General features: G+C 36.1%; 1 protein-coding gene across 8 annotated transcripts in view; it reads left to right on the forward strand.

Moving 5' to 3' along the window:
- Window positions 1-26,907, forward strand: part of PCLO (piccolo presynaptic cytomatrix protein) — a 326,032-nt gene that overhangs the window by 177,979 nt on the left and 121,146 nt on the right. For 6 of the 8 annotated variants that reach the window (XM_040061464.2, XM_040061465.2, XM_040061471.2 and 3 more), the window contains exons 7-9: window positions 9,511-11,719; window positions 16,930-17,078; window positions 24,851-24,932. In XM_040061464.2, coding sequence (XP_039917398.1) covers window positions 9,511-11,719; window positions 16,930-17,078; window positions 24,851-24,932 — 2,440 coding nt within the window. The remainder of the gene's footprint in view (window positions 1-9,510; window positions 11,720-16,929; window positions 17,079-24,850; window positions 24,933-26,907) is intronic. The other 2 variants (XM_040061468.2, XM_040061470.2) reach the window with 1 other exon arrangement.

Here is a 26,907-nt window from a genome sequence, read left to right on the forward strand (position 1 = left end):
CCCAGCATGAACCACATTTTAGAGAAAGCGGTTAATCAGGGCTCTGCTCACTCTGACACCTTTAATCTTAGACCTAGGAAGTAAAGCATCATGAGTGCAGAATGAAGTAAATATTGCCTGAATGATCAAACTGAGCCAAACCCAGAACCTTTGATTGCTGAGGGGAGGTGTAATTCCTGAAGAATTGAAGAGGTGGTGAGATTCCTGCAAAAAACAAAAGGATCTGCTTCAAGCAGATATTGCATGAGGAGCCAAAAGCAGGAATTGAAACTGCTCTAGTTGTGGTGAGTGGGAATGTCCTGTCTTGAGACATTTACAGGTGGCATCTGTGTTACATGCAGCTGTTTCCACAGTTGTCAAGAGAAACAGGTGTGATTATGGAGTGAGCTGAAGAAAAAATGCACTTTCTTTCAATTCAGTAGTCTGGAGGACTAGCTTAGATTAGCTGCACATGATGCCTGAGCTTGGGCAGATGAATCCTCACTCTTGTGAACAAACAAGGGCTGTGGCACAGCATGTGGTGTCTCATTAGCTACCATCATGTGGAGGAAGTCTGTAGTGAAGGATCGGCAGAAAAAGCCAAGATTTTTTCACACTTCCCCCCCCCCCCCGCCCCCCCGTGAAACCAGATTGATATTTCCTTTCTTTCAAAGATAAAAGGATGTTTAGTGTTGATTGTTTCAGGATTTTGTAGGTTTGTCTTTTTTTTTTTTTTTTTTTTTTTTTCCCCCCCCCCCAAGTTTGCAAAGTAGCCTGATATCTGTTAAAAACAGATGGTGCTAATTCAGCATATGCATATCCTACTCATAGGTATAAACTGTTCTGAATTTTTCTCATGAGTATTTTCTGGACAGGATTCTTAGTTAGATTGCAAAGGAAATTGTATTTTCATTTACTGGGAAAATATTCTTTATAATCCTATAAAATTTTCCATAGATGAGATCTGGGCTTCAAATAAAATGTTTTATTCTAAGGGAGGGGTATGACACATGATTTGTGTGTTAGATGATGAAAAACGGTGTATTATTGATTACTATTGGTGAATGAACCCATGCTAAGTCTATTTCATTACATGCAGAAAGATTTATTCCAAAGTTTTAGTTATTTGAAGGTAAAGTTGACTGGTGCCTTTCTCTACTGCCACAAGTAGCTTTGCAATCAAAAAATCCCAAAGCTAATATTTTGGTAAAATATCCTTTAATATATCTTTTTAAAATTACCAGTGGCTTAATCGCATTGTGTCTGTATTGAAACACATTATTAAGGTACAGTTCTTTGTTATTAGTTAGTTAAATCCAAAAATGGGTTGTGTTGGAGACAGGGCTCAGCATGTGTGAACAATATCTGTATCTTAATCGATCACAGCATCAAACATCCATTCACATCATAGAACTTTTGATAACTTTTGATACCTTCTGATAACAGATAAGGCAGAGAAGTTCTGAGTATTTTCAACTCTGTATTTATATAAAATTATTTTTAAACTCTCAGTGAAACAGTGGAGGGGAGAAAAAGAGGTGATGACTGATTAAGAAACTAACTATGTTGTAGTGTAATATACAATTTTATAGGATAGTACATAGTCACCATGAATCTATAGGCTTTGTCTTAATCTTGTTAAGCACCTACCTCAGAGGAATTCTAGTTTTGCCATTTTTATTTCTCCATATAGTGAATCTTTCTCTTGTTTAAGTTTTTGTTATTCAATGCATAGACTCCTACATAGACACTTTGTCCTCTGTTTTGTCATTTATATCATAATCTTTTGGGTTGTCAAAGTGAAATATTCTTAGCAATTCTCTTCAGAAACTTTGCTTAGTCCTGTGGAAGATGGTGTACAGAAAAATATATTCATTTTGTTCCTTTTCTGTTTTAAACAGAAATTGGATATCTTCTTAAAAGTAATTAGCAAATGAGGAAAGCTTTTAATTCACAGACAAAGGGACTGATTTTAAATTCTTTATCAGCCCTGGAGTAGGGCTGTAGTACTTTAACTCTCAGAGTATGAGCTGGAGTTGATACTGAAAACATAGTAGTGCAACAAGGGTAGAGTATTTTCTTAGAAGAGTAGAATAGAAGAGTATTTTCTTTCTGTGAATTCCCTCAATAGTTTTTAGTATACTGATATATAAATAAAATACTTGAGAATATTTAATGTATTTTAGTACAAAGCATATAAATCATTTAGGAAATATCAGTAGGCATTGCCTACATAGCAGTTGTGTACTTCCTGCAGTCTTCAAGCCTTTCACAGCAAAGTATGAAATCTGTATTTATTATTCAGAAAAGAAATTCTGACCATGTTCCTCTTGTTTGAGGACAGGATTTCCCCCTTCTCCTCTCCTTTCCACCTTTCTCTTCCTTTTCCTTTTTTTTCCTTCTCTTCTTTCTCACGGATTGAATGATGGGAAAATATCAAGCCCATTTGGTAAAGAGATTCCAATGTAGAAGCAGCACTCAACTGACAATTTGACTCTTTCTATTGGCGTGACAGATGCTCACTATCTGAATCAATCTGCCAGAGATTTTTCCCTGTTGCAAAGTAACTGAGATACCTGTAATTCTGTATACATTTAATATAATTGAACAGTGAATCTCTCACATAAACTGCTATCCCAGTACACCTTGCAAAGCACTATGGTTGCAAAGACAAATAGAAAAGGATAGCAGGGTGGGGAGGAGAAGAAATTAGGAATAAAAAAGAAAAAAAAAGAGTTTTGAAGAGAACATTACTGTGAGTTAACCACAAATGTTTCCATTTTGCATAAGGCTTAAGCTATGAAAGAAAAAAAAAAAAAAAAAAAGTTTACAAAAAGTGATTAATTCTACTTAAGCAATTTGGAAAAGGACTGTCTTCTGTGAGCAAAAGAAGCAAACAGTATAGGTATGATCTGTAGATGCAAGGTAAGGGAATGAAAATGTAAACTTGTGAATAAAGTGTATGTTGTCTAAAATCCTTTGAATGCAAATACATGGAATGTTGTTCCAATTACACTATTTAAATCAAAGTTTCAAAACAATGGATTTCATTTTTTCTTACAAACTGATTTTTCAATTATGTATTACTACTGATGTAAACTGCTATTTCTAATTTTAAAAAATTGAGAAGGGACTTGCCCCATTACCCTTTATAGGCAAATTTGTCAGTCCTGTTCCAAATGAATTACAAATCAGTTAGTCTGTGTAAAACTGTCTTCTGTGCAAACAACTGGGAACACCTATTATGTCTGCTTTCATAAAGTAGATGAAATGTAGATTTAGATCCCTTTGAAAAACACAGTGTAAGGGCTACATCTGCCTGTAATTTGCATATCAAATTTCCTTTGAATTTCTCCCTTCAAGATCTAAATAAGCATATGGGCTTTTATGTGCTTAACTGAGGATGGAAGTTGATATCTCACATCACATCAGCTGTTAGGAAGTGCACTGTTCTGTTCCCCTTGCATTTGAAGTGAAAATGGTGATTCCAAACAATTTCACAGAGAAAATGAAAGAAGTAAGGGGATGGAAAGTAAAAAAGTGTCTATCGGAGGAATGAATGACTCTGACTGACATGAAGGAAAGCAAAAAAACTGAAAAATTCCTATTGATTTGGAATAGACCATTTATAAAAATTGTATATTGGTATTAAAAGAAATCTGTCTTTAGAAAACTCCAAAGGAGTAATAATAATAATAATAATAATAATAATAATAATAATAATAATAATAAACAAGGAAGCAAAAAACAATCTAGATAAAATCAGACTGACTGGCATCTCAGTGCTGCTGTGTAGTGATATAGAAACTAGTTTTCTGCCTGACTGCTCAGTCCCCAGAGCAGAATACTTGCAGAAATAAAAAGACAAAAATTACATTGAGGGAAATCTCTAGTATATTACTCTTGAAGCAGAGTATTTCACTCCCCGATACAAGGCCAAAATCAACTCATCAAATTAATCTTCCACTACCTTGCCAGCAACGGCACACAAGCCAGGGCAGTACTGGTTGTATGATAAGGTTTTACTATTGGTTAAAATTTGTTCAGAGCATGTATTACCCCATTCTCAGCACTGCTGATGAGACCAGCTTTTATTAAATATATGTTTCTATATATTTTCCTTACCATACACAGCTCATCTGCTTCCCTTACCCTGATGTCTTCATTGCAGGGTTCCCACCTTCTGTGGTTCTTCATGCTGCAGAAGTGCCCCTGTCAGCCTTAGCCAGGGGAGGGAAGTGCCTCAATATTCATGCTCTAATATTATTGACCAAGAGTTAACAAAGGTGGTCCCTTCTCCTCAGCAGTTACCACATAATAGATATTTAGTCCAGAAGTGTCCATAAAAACTCACATGAGAAACTTTCTTTGCAGAGGACAAGTTACAAAACATTGTTCAGAACCTCTGCACCAATAAGAAGGTATTCCATACTGACGTATCCCATGCATATTAAGGATTCCATACTTAAAATGAACTAATCTAATACTAGTGTATTATGTTAGAATCTTTAGGAGCTGGGTCTCATTTGCAAGCAATTTTAAAGATACTTTTAAATTACCAAGAAGTCCTTAATGAGCAATAACACATTTTCATGGATTCTTTGTAGTAAATTAAATGTTTGAAAAATTGAATTGCCAAAATTTCTGACTCTTCTGACACATTTCTAACAATGAAGAGCACATTCTGTAATACTGAGTAACATATTCCAACCCTTTATAAGTAGAACAGCTGTCTCACAATTGCAATTTTAAATGTGCATTTTGGGGCTTTGGAGGGGTTGCATTTGGGAAGGTTTTTGTTACATGAAAAACCCAAGATGTGAGAGCTGGAAAGTGAGCTGTAGAACAGGCTTCACCTTAACAATCTGCATTGGTCCCAACCCTAGGTGATTTTTTTTTTTTTTTTTTTTTTTTTTTTTTTTTTTTTTTTTCCCTGAATGGGAGAATAATTTCAATCCCTTATCTGGTGAAAACAGTTTATTTCCAGGAATTTCATTAACATATCAGCATTCATCTCTCAGCCTGATGCTCGTCATAAGTTTTCTGAGTGAGCTTATTGACTGCATGGTCTTTGTTTGAAGGCAAAAAAATATTATTTGTATTGTTTTACTGGTAGCAGAAAAAACAGAATACAGCCAACTTTATGCTGATATTTCAAGTCTGTTGCAAATTAACAACAAGTGTTTCAGGGAACCTAGCCATACAAAAGGTGAGTTTTTGTTCTTCTGCAGTATAGAACAGGATTTTCCCCATACTGCTGAGTCTTCTGGGAATTATGGCAGAGGAGTATCCTCATCTACAATCCACTTTGCTTTTCACAGGACCACGGGCTGCAGTAGTCTAACATCATTGTGGCTATTATATAGAGAGTTTGGTGATGATAAACTAATAAGATGCTGCCATCACAATTGTAATTGGCATCTGCAAATGCATGTATGTATACATATTGTATACATTATTTTCAGAATTTTTCCCTACTAATTAAAAAAAAAAAAAAGTATGTAAGTGCAAGTCTGTTTTGTCAGCTCTAAAAAAGACCAAAGAAGAAGTTGAAGTTTGTGTTGCGATTACAGAAAATTTTAAAAGAGGATTGAATAATAAGATTACATTTTTACTAGTAAAATTCAAAATATGCAAGAAGTATGCAAGAGTTGTATGCTCAGGTTTGAAAGCTGAGCTTCTGAGCAAATGAAACTAATATCCAAACATGGCTACCTGAATGGAGAGCAGCATATCACGTTCAAAAACTCATTTGAGAAGAGGACAAGTAGAAAGATTGTGTAGGTAGAATCAAAAGATTGTGTAGGTAGACTCAAACACAGTGTTTAGATGTAAAAATTCATCACAGGTATCCTGAACCATTCCGTCCCTCAAAGTAAACTCTCTCCTTAAAACAGATAAAAAAGCAGCAGAACATATTATTATTTCCTAGTACTTGAATGATTCGTGAAGTGGGTCAGAGTCTTGCTGGCTTTGTCAACAATGACATCAAATTAAAAGAGATAAAAATAAGTTGAAAAGGGTATTTTTAGAAAGATTCTTAAGGAACAGGGATGGTCATTGCAAAGGAGTTACTCAAAGTCACCACACAATTTAACGGAGTTCACAAGCGTTTGTCCAGATGACCTTTATAAATTCAAACTCAGAAGATAACTCATGTCAAAACTAATGTGTATTGGCAAGGTAGAAAAGCAAGATTTTGCTAAATCTGTTTGCATGCAAATTTAGCTCAGTCTTTTCCTTACTGTGATGTTATCTTGTCATTGAACTGCAAGACTGAGAAGACTTCCTCTTATGTTTATTTCAAAACTTTGCTAGTAGTGGTAGTGGAAGGGGAAGATAGTTTGTTACTGAGTTCTTTAGTTTGTTGTACTGGGGAGAACATCTCCAACTGTAGCTTTGTTTCAAGCACATGCTTTGGCCTTAGTTTAACAAGGTCACAGCTTTGCCTCAGAAGCAGATCTGATTACCATTAAGTCTACCCTGAAGAGATATTCCAGGCTAGTGTAAAATTATACAAAGGTCAGCAATAAAGTATTAACATTTATACGAGCATCATGGTAAAACGGGAAAAAAAAGAAAAAAACCCAAAACAAAAAACAAACAAACAAACAAGCAAAAAACCTAACAACCCAGAATAATTTACTTCTTGTTTTGGGAAGTTACACTCAACATTCAGAGTGAGCATTTGCTAACAAAAACAAAAACAAAAACAAACAAACAAACAAAAAAAACAAAAACAAAACAAAACAAAAAAATAGTGAGGTTGCTAATAGCTAGAAGTAAACAGACTAGAATTAAGATGGAAAACATGGTAAAATATAGTAGAAAACTTCATTTTTTATTCAGTCAGAGAGCTTGATAAGGTCTAAGAATGCCTGTTTGTATTTGATAGATTTCTGTGGCTCCAGAGTGGTCTCATGAAGGTTTCTGTCCCATCTTTCCTTTGGGAACTTAAAAAGTAAAATGAGCATAACATTATAAATGTGAGACAATGACCAAAACTACAGAGATGGGAGTAGACAGCACAATTACTCCTATTCACTCCCAATTTTTTTTAATAGAAATTAGAGTTTGGTAGAAATCAGCCCTAGGTGTTTTTTTGTTTGTTTGTTGTTTGTTTGTTTGGTTTTTTGTTTTGTTTGGTTTGGTTTGGGTTTTTTTTTCCCCATGCTATTTAACAAATTCAAAGGAAATGCAAAAACTATTAGCAGCCACTTTTAAGCTGTCCATCAAAATACTGCAGTTGAACTTCCCTTCAATCTACTGAGTTCCCAGTGAGCATGCTAACACAAGTGATGATGGAAATATCCAGGAACAAGAAACAGGGACACCTTTTATGACAGTACTAATTTTCATTTTCTTGTCCCAGTATAAGTCTCAAGTAAAAGTAATAGTAGCTAAAAAACAGAAGTTATCAATACTTTTTCAAAAGCAAGTGGTACAACTTCCTATGATATCTATTAGTCTAAGTTTCTTCATATACAGAGAGATCTAAAAACAAAATGATTTTTTTTTTGTTAAAATCCATAGTAATCTGACATTGAGATTTATACATCAGCAACTTAACTATTATCTGAAAATATTAATTCCATAAAGTATTGTAGACCTTTTAATGACTGTTTTATTAATAGCATTTCCCAATACCAGTGACCATCTGTGACTGCTTCACCATCTGTGATTCCTATTTGAGTTCAGGAGGGGGAAATAACAGTGGTGTTACACTGATTTTACAATATAAAACATTAGCCAACTAGACCCACTGTAGATGATTAATTTGTCTTTGCTTATAAGAGCACACTGAGCAAGATAAAATTAGCTCCTTTGATTTGTTGGCACAACATGGGTTTGTGAAATGGCCACAGGAAGCTGAAAAGGTTAAATTGCTTTTATCGAAAACTGAAACATGCAGAAATTGGTGGAATTTAGATGAAGAGAATAAAAGAGTTTAAATGGAACTTGAAAAGGTGGTGAATGTTTCCTTAAAGATCCATGGCAAATGATGTGTTGATTATTCTAATATTTTAAAGCTAGGTAACACAGTACCAGCAAAAGGGAATTGTCAACACTTCTTAAAAACTTAAGCAGTTTGTTGATGCTGTATTAAAATAAAACAAGAAAATACTGATTTATAAACTCCTACTGAAAATTAATGTTATTTCTATCTTATCTGAATTAAGTAGCATTTATTTCAAAAGAAATGCCATTTTTAATTAAAAGCAGCTAATCCTTGCAGAAATGCTGTCTTTGCCTGCAGGGACAGGAGAGTCAATTTGATCAATATTGGTTTTATTCTTCCCTTATTAAACTGGGCTAAAGTGTTTCCATATGTTGGTATTAGCACGTCTTCATTCTGCAATGGCTGAGCTGATTTTTCTTCTGTTTCAGTATGTGTGTGTAGATCAATCTCTTTTCTTTTGCTAAGGCAAAATTTGCAGGAAGACATTTAGAAGATAGGATACAATTTCAAAATCATTCAGGTCCCACTTCTTAATCTATATACACTACATAGGAGCCTAAACTTCAAAACTAAAAAAAAAAAAAAAAAAATTCAAAAACATTAGTACTTTAGGATGCAAATTGAATTGCAGTTGCATTGTCTACTTTCCTAGCCAATGAAGAGAGATTGGCACCTCAAAAAAAAATTACCTATCAGCCTAAGATAGATAGTTCTACATCAGGAAGAATCACTCTTCTATCATTAACTGTCGAGAAGTCTGGACATCTGGACAGAATTAAATTGTTACAATTTTATACTGCTCAAGTTTTGGGTTTTTTTGGTTTTTTTGTTTTTTTTTTTTAACTGAAGCTTTCTAACTGGAACAAATTTCATTTATGAAAGTATTCAGTGAACTGAAGAAAGCTTATACCAGTTTTTTAAGGGACAAGATAATCTCCTGGGAAAAAAAAAAAAAAATAACATCAGATATGAGGCAAAAATTACAAGATCATGTGAGAACTACCTGTCTTGTCACTAGAAAGTTCTGCTTTGTTTTCTGGATTTCAGTACAAATTATAGCTTATGGGTATGCATTAAGTGTCTAGCTCAGAGTTATCTATTCGACCGTACAGATTATATATAAATTTAAATATGAATGTGTATGTAAGTACATTTATAATTACACAGATTTTTTATTAAAGTAAATGTTATATAAAAGGGAGATGTATATGTGTATATATATATTCCCCTCCCACATACATATGCATTGAATATGTTTATGTATAAGCATGCATTAAAAAGAAAACAAAAAAACAACCCTTTTAAATTACCATTGATTCAATTTTAAGAATATAAGGTAGATTTTTTAATCTTAGGCTAAACGAAGTTCTATTAGATTAGGCTGCTCATCTTTAGCAGACTGATAGCCATTTTCCTTTCTATTTTATTCTCCTAACCACAAATAAAAAATTTCCTCTGTCTTAAGGAAAGTATGTGGGGAAGCTAAAAAACCATACCCTGAAAAAATTTTTAATAACTTGTGATTAATTTTCCTGCAGAATAATGATTCAGTCTTGTTTCTTCTATTGCAGTCCAAAGGTTCTTCAAGCCTGACGCCATCCAGCACTCAAAAGAAGGTGAAGAGGACTCTGCCCAATCCACCTCCAGAAGAAGCAACAGCAGGAACTCAGTCCCCATATACTTCTGTGGGATCAGTTTCACGGAGAAGGATTTGTAGGACCACCACTATGGCCAGAGCCAAAATTCTTCAGGATATAGACAGGGAATTGGATCTGGTCGAACGTGAATCAGCCAAGCTTAGGAAGAAGCAAGCAGAGCTAGATGAGGAGGAAAAAGAAATAGATGCCAAGTTGAGATACTTGGAAATGGGCATTAATAGGAGGAAAGAAGCCTTACTAAAAGAAAGAGAAAAGAGAGAGCGTGCTTATCTCCAAGGAGTAGCAGAAGAACGAGATTATATGTCAGACAGTGAAGTTAATAATACCAGGTCAACCAGAATAGAAACTCAGCATGGCTTGGAAAGACCACGTACCGCACCCCAGACGGAATTTAACCAGTTTATGCCACCACAAACCCAGCCAGAAACACAGTTTGCCCCTGCAACAAGCCCATATGCTCAATATCAGTATTCATCTCCTGCCCTGCCAACTCAAGCACCAACTCCGTTCACACAGCAGTCACATTACCAACAGCAGCAGCCTTTGTATCACCAGCAGGTTTCACCCTATCAGACTCAGACAGCATTCCAAACAGGAGCTACCATGTCCTATACCCCACAGGCTCAACCTCCACCATCTCAACAGCCATCATATCAACTCCCATCACAGATGATGGTGATACAGCCAAAGCCAAGACAGACCACATTATATTTGGAGCCTAAGATAACAACAAACTATGATGTAATTCGCAATCAGCCTCTCATGATAACACCAGTTTCAACTGACAATAGTTATGCAGTTTCCCAGCTGGGCAGTAAATACTCTACCTTGGACTTACGGATAGGACTAGATGAGAGAAACAGCATAGCAAGCAGCCCTATATCAAGCATATCTGCAGATTCATTCTATGCAGATATAGACCACCACCACACACCCCGAAATTATGTGCTGATTGATGATATAGGAGAACTTACTAAAGGAACAGGAGCTCTTGGTTCCAGTTTTGGCCTCCATGAGAAAGATCTGACTAAAACAGATCGACTTCTTCGCACAACTGAGGCCAGGAGAGCACAAGAAGTGTCAGACTTCCTGGCACCACTGCAGACTTCCTCTAGGTTACATTCCTATGTTAAAGCTGATGAAGACCCAATGGAGGACCCTTATGAGCTCAAACTTCTGAAACACCAGATAAAACAAGAGTTCCGTAGAGGTGCAGAAAGTCTCGATCATCTGGCTGGCCTGTCACAGTATTACCATGGAGAGGGCAGCTACAGGCATTTTCCAAAATCTGAGAAGTACAGCATAGGTAGGCTTACTCTTGAGAAACAGGCTGCTAAGCAGCTGCCAGCAGCCCTCCTTTACCAGAAGCAGTCAAAACACAAGAAAGCCTTGATAGACCCCAAACTAACAAAGTTTTCACCTATCCAAGAAAGCAGAGACCTTGAGCCTGACTATTCAAGCTATATGACTTCTAGCACTTCAACACTTGGGGGAATTACTACTAGGGCAAGGCTTCTTCAGGATGATATCACTTATGGCCTTAGAAAAAACATCAGTGACCAACAGAAGTACATGGGGCCACCACTGACGTCATCCATTGGAGCAGGCCTTGGGACTGCACTAGGTCCAACAATGAGATCCGCTCTCCAAGATGAAGCAGACAAGACTTATAGCAGTGGTAGTAGATCTAGGCCCTCATCTAGGCCCTCCTCAGTGTATGGGCTCGATTTGTCATTGAAAAGGGATTCTTCCAGTTCTTCTTTAAGACTGAAAGCCCAAGAAACTGAACCTTTAGATATTTCCTTTAGCCATGCAGCACCTTCTGGAAGAACGAAACCCACCAGTCTACCTATTAGCCAAAGCAGGGGAAGGATCCCAATAGTAGCACAGAACTCAGAGGAGGAGAGCCCACTAAGTCCTGTTGGACAGCCAATGGGAATGGCAAGAGCGGCAGCTGGACCCTTGCCACCAATATCTGCAGATACCAGGGACCAGTTTGGATCGAGCCATTCATTACCTGAGGTCCAGCAGCATATGAGGGAGGAGTCACGGACTCGAGGCTATGATCGAGATATAGCCTTCATCATGGATGACTTCCAGCATGCCATGTCAGACAGTGAAGGTAAATTAGGCCTCAGACTGGTATCTTACTATCACAACACAAATCCTCATTTCTATGCATGTGTCTGATTTTTGTTACACTTCAAAGACTTGTTCTTTTTCTGTTCCTTGGTGCATCTTCTGTGTATCTACATTTTTGGGGGTTGATTTGTTTTGTCTTACTTGATATTTTTTATTTTACCCTAACAGTTTCTGGATGGTGTTAAGCTACTATAGCATGCTACTATATTGTTGTTGATTTGCTTTCCTTTTGGTTTGCTTGTGCATTTTCCTTTTCACTTGTTTATGTCTGCTTTTCAATGATACTGTGTATAGCATTCCATGTACAATACAGACTCTGCCATCAGTCTTTATGTGCAGCTCTCTCCAGTGACTGTGAATCATTGAACTTATTTGAAATAGTTTTTATTGGGATTTGGAAATAATTTCCCAAATCTCTAAAAAACTCCAGCAATTTTATGTGCATGAAATTTCATGATAGAACTCAAAAAGTTATAATTCCATCTCCCGATGCACCAATTTAAATCTGTGTTTATATAGAAATAGTCTGTTCATTAAGTACATATTATATGTTAGAGCCATATAGAGCTTAACGTGATAGCAAAATAACATTCTACATATGGTTTGTTGAAAGCATCCTGTCATGTGGACTTCTGTGCATTCAGAATTGTGATTATGTAAGATAATTTGTCATTTGAATGGTGCAAGACAATCTCATCCTTCAATAAACTTACCTAAAGTATTTTACTTCTGTTGATGAGTTACACAGTGTAGCTGATTTTATATGCACCCCATACACGTCTGCCAAATAAGCACAAGAGTTTATCTCACTTAAGTTCATTAAAGGAACCTTTCTGATGTATTATAAATAGTGCAATTAAAAATGCTTCTTCTGAATAAGTACAGCATGTTAAAGCTGGTGTTGAGTACTTAATAATTGCAAATTATGTATCAGTTTTGTTTGAGTCAGTTCAGGCTTAATATATTCTAAATTGTTTAAAAATCATAAAGACAGTTTGAAGGCAAATGAAATGAATATGTTCAAAATTGTACGCGCTCCCTTAAATTTTTCTTATGTGTATTTACTGCACAATAAAGGAGACTTTGCATGCGCTCTATTGTCTGTAAATGGCAATGATTGTCTCAAAAGACACATTTGCATGATTACGAAGTAATATGGTTTATTTTTCCCATTTCTACTAACCTGTTCATTATTGCATTATTGGTTTTTTACACATGCTGAATCTTTCATAAGCATTAGAAAAAAATTATCTATTTGTCTTTCTCATACTTCACATTAAGAGCTTAGTTCTGTAACTTTCTCTTCATATTTCTTAGATATATATATAACCCCTTCATGAACTCTGTGTTTCAGGAGAGACTCAGGGTCATCACCTTTTTTGATATTTATCAGAAGCTTAACTGTTTTTAATGTCCTTCAATTCTTAGCACACAGAGTCCTATAATTAAATCTGAAAGCAGTTGAGAGGAACTCCCCAAGTTGCAACTCATATCATTCTTCCTAAATAAGCAGATGCTATCTTGTCTTCTCTCAGCCTGTGACTTTTATGGGTCATTCTAGAGTCACATTGTGAAAGATACAGGACTTTTCCTACTGAAAACTAATGAGAACCAACCCAGACCAAAAAAGTCCAGTTTGGTGCTATTCTACCTCATATACACAGGTCATAGGGAATTATATATCTGCCCTACAGTGCATTATATTTCTCATATATATTTGTATGAGACATACATGTAACTCTTCAAGCTGAACATGTTTCAGTTTTAAATCAGTCTCTGATTAGTTACACCCTTTCAGTAGTATTCTAATTCAATTCATGTGTTCTGTGTTAGATTGATATGTAACTCAGGCCTTCCCCTTTCAGCAATCTTTTTCTAATTTCAAATTTTGTCTTCACAAATGGCCTGATTCTTGGGAAACCAAAACACTTCATGACATTAATTTCAAATATCCAGCCTAAAGTAAGTAACCTGTATTGAAAATAATTCATCTAATTTGGATGTGAGATAAAAAGTGTTCAAAAGAAGCAATTACATTTCTACAGAAAGTTATGGCCTTCCTTTTTAGGGACTGCACTCTTCTCTTTAGTGATCTGATGCCCTGACAGTGGACAGCTATTCTGGCCTGTTTCATCTAACCTTTTAGCACAATTTGCTTTGCAGCTGCTCTTTATTTTAAGCAACTGCTGCATGATCTTGATGAGGTTTCATTAAAATAAATCAGTCTTAAGCACTGGCTATGGAAAATTCTTCTTGTGCTACAGCTTGATTTATCATCTTATGAGACTTCTAAAAATTTATTTTAGTTAAAATATCAAATTTAATTTTTTTTTCTTTTGTTCAAACTCAGAGACATGTTTGACTTTCTGTTCATTTTTTATAAGTGACATCCCATAACAAATATAGAAGAGAATACAAATAGGACTTTGAGTCCAAACCTTCTGTTTTGCACTAAGTACATACTGTAGGAAGTATTAAAACCATGCTTCAGGACACAAGTAGTGCTTACACTGGAATTCCAGACTTCAAACAGGTTAAAAAAGTAGGCTGAGTGTCGAAAAAGGGCAACATCCAGAGATGCTCTTTGAAAGTAAACAGCATTTTGAGATCTTGAAACACCTGGAATTTTCTCAGGGTTCCCAGTATCATGAAAACTGATCCAGCAAGATAGATCTCTGTCAATCCCACAGCTGCCACTTTCCACACATTATTGAGTATGCTGAAGATACTAATTTTCAAGAACACTGAAGCTAGTTCTCAGTTTTATGAATATAAAGAGCCCTTGCTGTTCAGAAGGTATAAAATGTACCTTTTCTAACCTCAAGTATTCCTTTTTTTTTTTTTTTTTAATGGAAATATGGTGATTCTTCTATAGAATTTAGAAGTTTAAAACTGAGATATCAAGACATCAAGACATCAACACAGCTGATTCCTTGTAATTTTTCATCTGTGGTATTTAGAGTGATCACTGTTACTTCTCTGATTTTCTTGGATCCCACAGCCTGGGGTTCAATCTCACCTGGTTAATCTGTGTGGGTAGAACCATCTGACTGCATTCTGTTAGCCTTAGAATGAAAGGACAACTTCTCTAAAACTGTCAGTGGTTCACCTGGGGTGTTGTCAAGTTTCCAGCTGTAACAAACCCCAGCTGTGCAAGCTAAAACCAGTGGGGTGTGTATGTACATGTGAGTGGGGGGTGTGTGTGTGTGTGTGTCTGTATGCACATACATTTATAACTTCTTAAATTTCAATAAAGTACACACATCCATCACATTTTGATTAAAAAAAAAAAAAAAAAAAAAAAAGAAAAAAAAGTAGGCTGCAGGATGGAATTCTAAGTTTTCAAGAGAAGTAATCTAGGAAAAGTTACTTCAACAGAGGCAGGAGGAAAAAAAATAAATCTTTTTTCTCCTTAGAAGATGACAAAGATTGTGAAAGCCAGTATTAGAATCTGGAGTCAGGAATATAAATCAGGTTATTCATGTAATCTTCAGAAAGAAGTTCTGTCAGGATGAGTTATGAATGATCCTGCTTTGTGCAGGTACTGGTCAACTGGCATAAATGTGTAAAGCATGAAATATTTGTGTGCTATATCATAATGGTTAATTGATAGCAGTTAATCAATAACTAATCAGTAGTGAGATAAGCATCAACCTCTAATAATGCTGGTAATTCATAAATGCTTTTCTAAATAATACTAAGTAAATAATTTCTAAGTATAGAAATAATATAGTGTATATATATATATATAATATAGTATATATAATATATATATATAATACTAAGTAAATAAAAAAAAGTAAAAACAATTTTAGATTAAGATTGTGCACAGTCATGAAGGAAGAGACTGCATAATATCTGAATCAAGATTAAAAATTTTTGAAGACTTAATATAATATAGAATGTTGGTTTTACCACATACAGTGTATTCTTTTCAAAAAAAAACATGCATATATATTATTACACTTTTTGGAAAAATTTTAAGAAAATAGTAATGAAAAAATGCAACTTCCTTTTTACCCAATAACATTTTTTTAAAAATATTTCTTAAACAAAATAGATGATGTTTTCTTTCACAACTAAATAGGAAAAATTATTAACGCTACCATTTTTCCTTTTAAATTATTTTCTGTGTCATGCACATTCACTCTTGTTACTCTAGCAAAAACTGATCTTATTTAAGGTTTGCAATTCCTTGTGGTTTTGCTGAAACAAGTGTTGTTTTCCTTTGATTTCCAAATTCATCTTGCTTAAGAAAGCATAAAATTCAAACTTGCCTTACATTCTACATTGCATGACCTGAACAATGCATTGGTTTACACTGATTGCCAACACAGAAGAAAACAGGACATGATTCTGGTCCCAGTCGAGTCACACCTATGTGAGTTGACCCAAGAGTCAGTAAGCATAAATATATGCATTTGCAAAACTGATTTCAGTGAAATGACATTATTTGATCCCCAAAACATGCCTAATACAACATTTACTGTTGCAAACAGAATATTAGTCTTGTAGAATTTTTACAGAAAGAACATTAAAAATTCATACACAAAGGTTCATACTGCAAAATCAGGGGATGGAATTAAAAATGAGAACACCTGTAATATTTCTGCTTAGAATTTCAGTTGCATAGGTTGGTTTCCTATCTTCTTTGATTTGGTTTGCTACTGATTTCATAGAGAGGTCGTAATTTTCATATATGTAGGTCTAGATTATTTCCAAAATATTTTGAACAATATTCAGTTCAGAAATTTGGGAATTAATGGAGTTTGCAGTTGAGAGTTGGTTATTTTGGGTTTTGATTTGAATTTTCTGAGTTGGGGGGGGGGGCGGTGTTTCTTGGTCTGCTGCAAAATAACTAATATGATTCAATTTTTCTCAACAAACATTATAGAGATATGTGAAATCCGCAGTGTATTTCTTAGCTGCCAGAAGGAGGAAGTGGCTATAGCACTTGGTAGATTTCTTCCATATTTAACATCCATGGTTCTGACATAAACAGAATCTTCTCCCTTTGCTGTTTCACAGCTAAATAATGCTCAAGTTCAATGTCTCAAGTCTCACCTCTAACTTTGCTTTAGCTGCATGGCCAATTAGTAACCACTCTGCATGTTTGCTATGCACAATGCACATTCTTGCCCTTTGCCCAGCACTGGACCAGAGCATTTGACCTGTCCTTGGTTTTCAAAGCCTATCATCTCCGTCGGGAAGAAACAGATTGGTTTGACAAACCCAGAGAGCCTCGTTTGGAGAATGGACACATCCTTGACAGAAGGCTGCCAGAGAAGTTGTCACACTCTCGACCATTAAGTCAACACCAAGATCAAGTAAGCTGTCAAGTAAGATGTGCCTCTAGTTTTATAGATGATTGATAATTTAATCATGCTGTCCAGTGGTTCCCATAGGAACTACAGGATTACTCAAAATCCAGCTGCATTCAGCTGAGGTGCTGTTGAATCTGTATTCATCATCAACATTTGATAATGAAATTATATTGACTTTCCTCTACAATTCAGTATTAATTTTGCAGGTTTTTTTTGTTTGTTTTTTTGTTTTTTTACTTTCAAAATACAACTGAAAATAGCTATACCTTAAGTGTTCCTATTGGTCAAAAAAAAGAGAAAAAGAAAACATTTAGTCTAATTTTTCCTTAACAACTATATCACATCCAAATTCAACTCCCTTTTACTGGTTTAAAGAAAATAATTTCTTTATGCTGTTGACATTTTTTCCACTTTCAGATGGCAAGTATAATCCTTACAGTCTGTGATTAATTATTGAATAAATCAGCAGGATTATCAATTTAAGACTTAGAATATTTCATTTTTTAGGGAGAGGAAGAAAAATACCATAGTCTGCTTTTCAAGTTTGCCAGCTTTGAAATCTAGTTTATCTTAGTGTACCATCCCATTTCCACTTTTTATTAACAAAGTTTTTGTATTTCAAATCTCTAAGGTTTCAGTTTCTTGTATCAGTTGTTATTTTTTCTGATTGATTTAGGTTATATCCTGATATATTCTTATGTTTTGATTTAGATTACATTTTTACATGAGATCAAATGAAAGCAATGAGTTCATTTCCTCAAGACAAGAGGAAACAACCTCAAATTGCACCAGTGGTAGTTTAGATTAAATATTAGGAAAAATGTCTTCATGGTCAAGCATTGGAGCAGGCTGCCCAGGGAAATGGTGGAGTCATCAGCCATGGAAGGGTTCAAGAAAAATGTAGATATGGCACTTGAGGACATGGTTTGTGGTGAACACGGTGGTGTACTGGGCTGACAGTTGGACTTGATCATCTTAGATGTCTGTTCCAACCTTAACAATTCTGTGATTCTGAGAGAAGGTATTGCTTGGCCCCTTTGTGACACTTGATAGCTTATACTGCTCACATTAATTCCTCAGATAACATACAAAACAGGAATATCTTACTGTCATGCAGTCTTTAAAAGTTTTATGCTGGTGAGCATTTTGACTGAGATTTTACAATCAAATGTAGGTTTTATGAAGCAACGGTGTAGATTTTATGAAGTAAGTGTTAGAATGTCTTAAAATACAAGCTGTCATTTATTTTTCCCTGCTTTCCTAACCCTATCATATACTGAGATTTACAAACCCTAGGCTGTACTGAGCCTAATCATTTCTTGTTAAGAAAAAGGGCTTTACATTATATAATCCTTATAGCAATCTATTCAAATTGATCTATGATTCTATTAATCAACTTAATTGCAAGATAAATGATGTTTTTGAGTCTTAACAGCTCTTAATAACACTGGCCGTAGTTAAAAAACTGTCTCTCTGAGCACTTCAATCCATGGAGAAATAATTATTATTCTAAGTATACGTAATTGTATTTTACCACTTTCTGAGGTAAAATTGAAAATTTTCCTTGAAAATCAGGTTTGTCCAAAAGGCTTACTGCTAACCCTGAGGTCTGTGATATTGAGGTGGTTACACTTCACTTCTAAAGCTCCAGAGCTTTTGTCCTGGGAAACAGTTCCAAGGAAAGTTCTTAGTCACAGAGATCTGATCCTTGTTTTTTCTCTTATATAAATAGTTCTACACTAGGACTGGTTGAATACTGTTGTTCAAAATTTCACTGAAAGATTTTGTTCAAAATTTTGTTCAAATTTTTTTCAGCAGGAAGGTTAAAGGTCTTGTTTTCCTGGATATTTCCAGAAAGAAAATATGTTTGTTTTTTTTCTCCCTCGAGCTGTTGCAATATCCCCATGCTTATATGGAAATAGAGATTCAGCATTAAAATCTTGCTTTTTAAGGTTTCGTGAAATCTGCGATGAAAAATTGAGAGTGAACATGTGCTAAATAATTCTGTCTGATGCCATGTAAAGCCCCAGCAGAAGAGAAGTGATGTGTGAGGAGAAGCTTTACAACAGTTCCTTTTTCTTCTGTTTCCATCCAGGTTAGCTACTGTCACTAACAAACCAGTACAAAATAGGATCAATTACTCTGTAGAAGGGAGAAATGCCAGGTCCCACCAACTCCACATCATCTACCTAATCAAAATGTTTCTCAGAGCTTGTCTTCTGTGAACATTTGTTTAAGATAACTTAAAAACAAATATATTTTCATACACATCCAGGAATGAAATTGCTTTGTGACAAGATAAAAAGGACCAGAGATATAAAAGTTTCATTACTGAAACATTGTTGAGTTGTGAAATACTTAGCAATAGAAAAAAGTAAATCAGTATCATAATCTCTTTTTTTAGCATTAGTATTATATTTTCAAGTGATGAAGGCAAATAAATCATATCAGGCCAATGAGAGTGGTGAACCAAAGTAACCACTCCCTAAGGGCTTTTTCAGCTCTGTGTGTAACAAAAGGGTTACTGAATTTATTGTGCCGTGCTCTCTGTCTCCTGTATCCACACCACAGTCCTGCACAGGAACCTGGAGTGTCCAAGTCTGATATCCTCTTTCTAGAGACAAAAATAGCAAGTCATTCTCCATCCAGAACCATCTGAACATATCCACCTTCACCCAGAGCTTCCTTTGCCACAGATGATTTCCTGAAATCAGTTAGGAGGGAAGTTTCCTGGTTAGCACAGGAACTGAGCCATTACAACTCCCTTAATATCCTTTACTGAGCTCAAACCGGCCACAGAAAGAATAATTTGCATCAATAGCGCTAATCTGCTTGTCATGTATCAATCAGTGTTTCCAAATACACTTATTGGCTCTAAATTTGCTATTTTTATGATCTTTTGTTAAAAATTTAAAATATTTTAATTCCCACTACAATATGTGTATTCCAGAAGATTTTGATTCACATGTGTGAAATATGAATTTTCTTACTAGATGAAATCAGAGCTGTTTGATTACATCCCACAGAGCCTGTACAACTGAAGGTAATAAATAAAGCACAACCCTGAGCTTTTGAAGCAAGAATGCAGTGGAGTGACAACCCTGAACTTCCAGGTTTCCATGGATTTCTTATAACCTAGCAGATTAAGCTCACATACTGTATTATCAATATTAAAATATTTTTGTTTCTATAGCAACTTCTGTGGTCCTATTTCATATCCTGAAATCCAATTAAATTGCAGTTCAGTTGAATGTCTTAATGCCCATTTTCCAACGTATTGATACTGGACTGCTTCCCTGAGGAGGGTAAAACCTTACCAATACATAATCTACTGTAGAATTCCTGTTGCTGTTGACCTCAACAGTTTGCTTACCCAGTTCACCAGCAACTTATTTAAACCTCCAGACAGTAAGGGGCTTTTATTCTTATTATTTTCTGTGAAAATTATTTGCATATCCTGAACTAAACTGGCTGTTACAAATGGTTTGGGAAAGAAAAGTAGGAACGGGTGCCAGGGCAGCAAAATTCCATGGCAAGGGATGGACAATGAGACTGTATTAAGAGGTATTAAGCAGTTTTTCAGTGAGGGGTTTAAAATACTTCCAGTCATTATAGGTGTGTTTTTTTAAGCCCTAAATGAATAATAAAATCCTAAACTCATCACAATACCAGTATATCGCCATCAGTTCATTTGGCACAGTTTTATAATCACAAAAAGAAGACAAGGGTCCTAGACATGAAACCTTTTGAATCTAATCCTCTATTTCTAAATACACTAAAAAATTATATGCTTTTCTCTTCATTCATGGGTCACATTAATTCTCTTGAAATTTGAGTCAAGCCATTTTAGGGGCACTTGGATATTAAAAATTAAGAAAAAATGGTTTATAAGGTAAGCATTGGGGCTAAAATGAGAAAATACCACTTGTGACAGTGATACAGAAGGCTACCTTCAAACTTCTGTTCCACATTTTTGAAGTCAATCTACTTAGTTTTGATTATTTTCCAACTAGCAAGAAGAATTTGGTTTAAATTGTAGTAAGCTGTTTTCTCTTAGAGGCTTGGTTGGGGGGTGGGGGTGACATTTTGTGACTGAGATCCTCTGGAAATATGATGAGAAATGGGACATTTCCAACTTTAGTGTAATTGTTAAAATATTTAAAGATTGGATTGTTAGCCACCCCCTCACTGTAATTCACAAAGGAATTTAGCTGGTAGTGCCTCATTTCTTAGTCACTCAGAAATGTTTTTCTCTCTGCATGCCAGAATGACTTTTGGAGCAAAGGTCAGTGTTGAATTTACCTAACTGCAAGAAAATGCAACTCATTTGCAATTTATTAATGAGCAGAAACATTGTATTTGTAAAGCTTTTATTCAGCATGTCTTTTGCAAGTTATCTCCATCACTGGGGATCTATCAGCAGAAAAAAACTTTTTGCCTTGAAGATTTCTAGAGAACTCAACATTTGTGCTTTGCACAGAGGGAATTTTGAGGTACAGAGGGAATTTAGAGGTTCAAAGGGGCAGAATTACCACAGATGGAGAAATTCTCGGTACCAGCTTGCACAGGCCTTGTGTGCTCATTTAAGTACCTGTGAAATTCAGAAATTAGGATGGATACCACCTAACCCACCACCCTGAGCATCCACCATCTCCTTCATGGACACCTGCCTCAGGTAAAGTTTCCCTTGAAAATGGTATTTCCCAGAGGACAACAACCAGCTGTAGCTACTCAGAATCATCTTATCAGGCCCTGTCTAACACCAGTGGAAAGGGAGATGCAGCAAGATTTAAAACCAGGAACAACTATGTTTGATGAGCCAATCCAAAGATCAGTTAATACATTATAGGTGTGGCTATGGCTGGGAATATTAAAATACAATTAAATAATTTCATTTCTTAAATACAGCACTGGGGAAATTTTTTTTCTTCTTGAATATCCTCTTTAAGTTATAATATTCTCTTTTATGAGGCTTCCATAGTGTTTGTTTATCAGACAAAACACTTAAAAACAATAAGAAATTAAATTAATTTTTAGATTTTCTGTAGCAGTCTTAGAAACCCTCAGCACAATTATTTCCCATTCATTCCATTTTTGGGGGGCCTTTGAGCAGACTAATTACATGAAACACATGACCAGAGTTTACATTTCCTGAGGAAGAAGATGATATGCCAGTGCTGAACTACAAATCAAGTGTACTGAATGCTCCCAAAGAGGTGAGGAAGCATATTCATGACAGGGACAGATTGTAAAAATCTCTAGTGTTTGTAGCAGATAAGTGGGGTCAAGTCAACTTTTGCCCTGTGACCTAAGTCTGGGCTTGTGGGTTTGCTCTCCACTACATATTCTCCACTCGTGCAGCTGTGCAGTGGAAGGATGGCCTCTCTGCACCAGTCTGGATTTTTGCTGTCACAGTTGGGTGGCTTCAGTGGGGAAACTGTGGGGAGGAGTCAGCTAGAGGGGATTCCTGTCATATATTCTGGTGAATGGAAACCATCTTTACTTTTAGTGGAAGTAAAAGATGTGAACAATTGGGAACACAAAATAATTTGTGTTCTACAGTTTTTTAAATATTCTAGTAAATTTTCAGATAAATTTCAGAATAATGTGTGTATTGCAGGTTTTCAAATATTCTAGTAAATTTCAGATAAATATGCTCACTAATGATTAAAGCAAAACATCAAGAACAATGTAATTGTTCTTGGTATTATCTGTTTACAGCAATCACTGTTTCTTTACTATTTGTTCTGCTGCTTTCAGAAATGTAAGGGTCTGAAAGTAAAAGCCTAATGACATGTTCCATTTAAGTACCCATTCCCACCAACAATAAAAGAATAATATACTACCCTGGATGCTAATAAAATTCAATGCTTTTATTCAGACCTATATGAATCACAAAGATTTATTCTTCTCATAAAATTCTGGAAGTAATGAGGAAGTAATAGCATAAAGTCTATATTTTCTGATGTATTTGTTAGCAATCATTTACAATATGGCATTGAATATTCTTGGATTGTTATTTATTAAAAAAAAAAAAAAAGAAAGATGGAGCAAGTAAAATAATATGAATTGAAGTTTAAGAGCTGCAGCATTCCTCAGCTAAATTAAATTGCTCCCACCAAAATGGATCCCTGCCAAGGATCTATTAAAATGTGTTTGTACACTCCTTGTAAACAGCAATATTTCAATTTTTTTTATTTAATTCAATATAAAATTAGATGCATTCTTTCAGATTTCTTACAATTTTATGTAAGCTACCTGTGACAAATGCATCACTTTTATTGTTATATAAAACTTGCTAAATTACTGACGGTGTCATTTAAAGACAAAACACTCTCCTTATCCATTAATGAGTGTGGAAGCCTCATGGAACTTTCTACACTCCTGGTAGTATTAGACTCTATATTCTGACAAAATCCCATGGTAATTCAAATGTCTACCTGATCTCATGTTCTGATTTATTCTGGAGTTCTTGTCCACTACCAAATCCATGGTCTCCTTTATGTCTGACATAAATTACAGTCAATATTACTCTCACTGTGTTATGGAAGGATTTGAGTCTTCTACATGCATCATCATTCACTAGATAAGTAACTGAATTATGACAACAGATGTATAAACTCTTCTGCTTACTGTGGGAGTGAGTTAAGCAAGTATCTTGACTACTCTGTTTCCCTTCCCATCATTTATATGTGCTATCCATTAACTTCATAAACTCTCCGGGGCAGAACTAGGTTTGAAGATCTTGGCTCAGGAGGAGCTTAATCCCTTAAATGCTACTTAAATATAGATAATAGTAAAAAAACTCTTGTCAGCAGGCTGCTGATACACTCAAGCTGCTGCATTGCCATGCTGAATAATATTGTCCCCTTGGCTCCTTGAGGCTGCTCCCTGAGGTCCCATCCTGGAGCAGGCACAGTCGTGCTCCCTCCTCTTGGCCTGGGTGCATCCCCCAGGCTTGGAACCGACATGCAGAGGCAGAGAAGTGATGGGTTCAGCTTTGCTACCAAAAGAACAAAACTGCAGGCAAAGGGGGGCTGTGATGGCTGTGTTGCAACCAACTCCCCGCAGAGGGATTTTGGTGTGGGCTCGGGGTGATCATCCCTGGAAAGTGGGTCAGTCCCTGCATCTTGGCCCCTCCTACGCCCAAACCATGGGGCAGGGGGGATTATTTCAACAAGAACACTGGCCCTTTAGAGTCTGTTGTAGGATGTATTGCTTTCAGCTTTGATGTGGTCTAGGATCAGCCCAGGTAAATGATGTGCATTTTCATACAGAATGCAGTCCTGCAAGTTTTAGTTTGGGTCTTTCAGGTAGCTTTTGGAATTTGTAGACAAGAGGTGCATTGGACCACATGGTTTTGCTGAAACTAAAGCAGTAACCCATGGATGGTAACACATGAAACTAACAGTTTATAGGTCTAACAAAAGAATTTTATAAAAAATACAGGAATAATGTTTTGTTTATTTCTAATGTTAAAAATTATCTGAATAAAGGATTAAGGTTAAAAGAAGCTACAGAAGAGAGTGACCACCTTCTAGTTACTCAGAAAAATCAGAACTAGAGACATTTGAAATTAAGCTGGAGCTATGGAAGCAAAAATTACTTACCCCACAGAAGGAATTTGAAGTCTGACAAATGTCTTCAAACTTAGGAGAGTTTTTGAATTGAGAAGGTGTGATATTTCCCTAGATGAAATAAGTTTCTTGTTTCTGTTTCAATTGTCTGAAATTATTGATGCAGTTGTTGGTTTATCTTTTTATGACATGCATATTTGTGTTCCTCAGATAAATGGGAAGCCACTGCAGTACATTTTCCCTCATACAAGGCTCAAACTACTGAGAGACCCGAAGGATCACACAGTTTCAGGTAAAAAAAACCCAAAAAAACTCTACCAGACATGATAATTAATTTGATTAGCATGAATTATACAAAGGGTTTCCAGTATTAAAAATAGTTCCTGTGTCCATGCAGCAGGAAATTCCGTGGTCACTTTAAATCTTGCTCACTGGCTATAACAGAAAGCAGCAGTGCATAAAAAAGGTCACGACATATGTTCAAGATATATAAGCTATACAGACATTGAAAACAGAGGAAAATCTGTTGTGTTATCCATATGAACAGTCTGAATTGCTGTTGCTTTTTATGTAACTCTATATTCTCTACATGACTCCTTGTAAAATAAGCTTGTGTAGGTGTTCAACATGTGCAGAACTGAGAATTTTATTCTTTCTGCTCCGGAACTTTACCTTGCTCCCCTCATAGAGGGGGTTAGCAGAACAATCAGATCCCATTTTTCAGTGATATTTTCACATGGAGACATTTCTCACAGGACCTCAGATTTAATCTCTTTTTTCCCCTACACTGACACAAATGTTCATGTAAGTCAGAGTCTGCTTGCCAAAGAGATGAAAGTGGTAGAGGTGATATTCATTCACCTCCCAGGCTGAGAGCTGGAACGCAGTGTGATATTTTCACGTGTCAAACTGTAGAAGGCTGCTAGTTACAGGACCTGGCACAGGTAAGGTCTGTCTGTCTGAACTTCTGGAATTGCATCCTTTCTCAAATCTAATACTGATATGGAACTCAAAGTTGTTTCAATACACTGGGTTTGCTCTTTTGTGATCGCGGCACGCAAAGCAATCACATGGAGACGAGAGATCTGCAGGGCAGAGACGCTCCTCAGCGAGAGCCCAAGGCCGAGAGCCTGTTTATTTCTTACTTCTTAGACATTTGTGGGTCTGGTTGTGGATTGGCTTCTGGGGTTGTCACCTCTCAGCCCAGTGGCCAGACCAGCTGTCAGTTACAATTGTATTCAGGTTAGAAATACGTAAACAAAGGACAGGGAATGAAAAACAAAAGGTTTGTTTACGTTACCATGTGTGAGAAAAGTGAAAACTGTTCCTAATATTGTGCAGAAGCTAAAGAGACTGACTCCATCTTATGAACAATCAGAAGGCTTTAAAAAAACTCAGAAAAAACAGGGTGACACTCTGAAGAGGTAGATGCTTTAAGAGGTTTTGTCATGAAACCATGAGACTTTCTCTTAACTAGCTTAAAAAATTCTAATAGTGTGTCTCAAACTCGGTTTCTGCACAGAAGTAATTACCGACTGCCAGCCCTGGCGTTCCCTTGAGCATTAAGTAGAAAGTGGCATTAACTTACTTGAATTGCTAAATATTGTTTTTACAGGGTTTCTGGCAGTCAAGTCTTGATAATTTCCATCCTCGGTACCCACCTCATATTTAGGGTGTTAAATGAATGTTCTGTATGTTTTACGAGGTATTTTCTTGTTAGTCAGTGTAACACCCACCAATGATTTCAGGCTGCAGAAAGACCCCTCCACCCACACAGCCCAGTCTGAAAGGAGCTGCCAGCTCTGCTGTGTGTCAGCCTGTGCTGCTCCAGGCCTTCCCAGCCCACAGGAACTCCTTGGCATCCTTTAGGGATCTTTGCCCTGCAGGCTGATGACTAATGCTGTGATCCAAGCTGTTCTCTTACTCAAAAATAAGAGGAATTACAACCACACAACTGTAAAGCTCATGATTTAGTGTTGCTGAAGCCTGCTCTCCTATGTAAAATTACTTACTCTTATGCAATGGGAAATGCCTACTCCAAATTCTCGACTAACTCTCATGCTGGCAATCACAGCAACACACTGTGCCTCAGAGAAAATGCCTTGTGAGCAGTGCTAGGAAACCCAAGGTATAGATATTGACATCTCATTTACTAATGCCCTGCATAAATGAGGTCACATAGGATCAGAAATTTACTCAGGGTCCTGCTAAGGTTATGTAGCCCACACTGGGATTGCTCACTGCTGTAGCTATATAAGACTGTGCTT

This window comes from Hirundo rustica, chromosome 4 (assembly GCF_015227805.2).
Source record: "Hirundo rustica isolate bHirRus1 chromosome 4, bHirRus1.pri.v3, whole genome shotgun sequence".
NCBI lineage: Eukaryota > Metazoa > Chordata > Aves > Passeriformes > Hirundinidae > Hirundo > Hirundo rustica.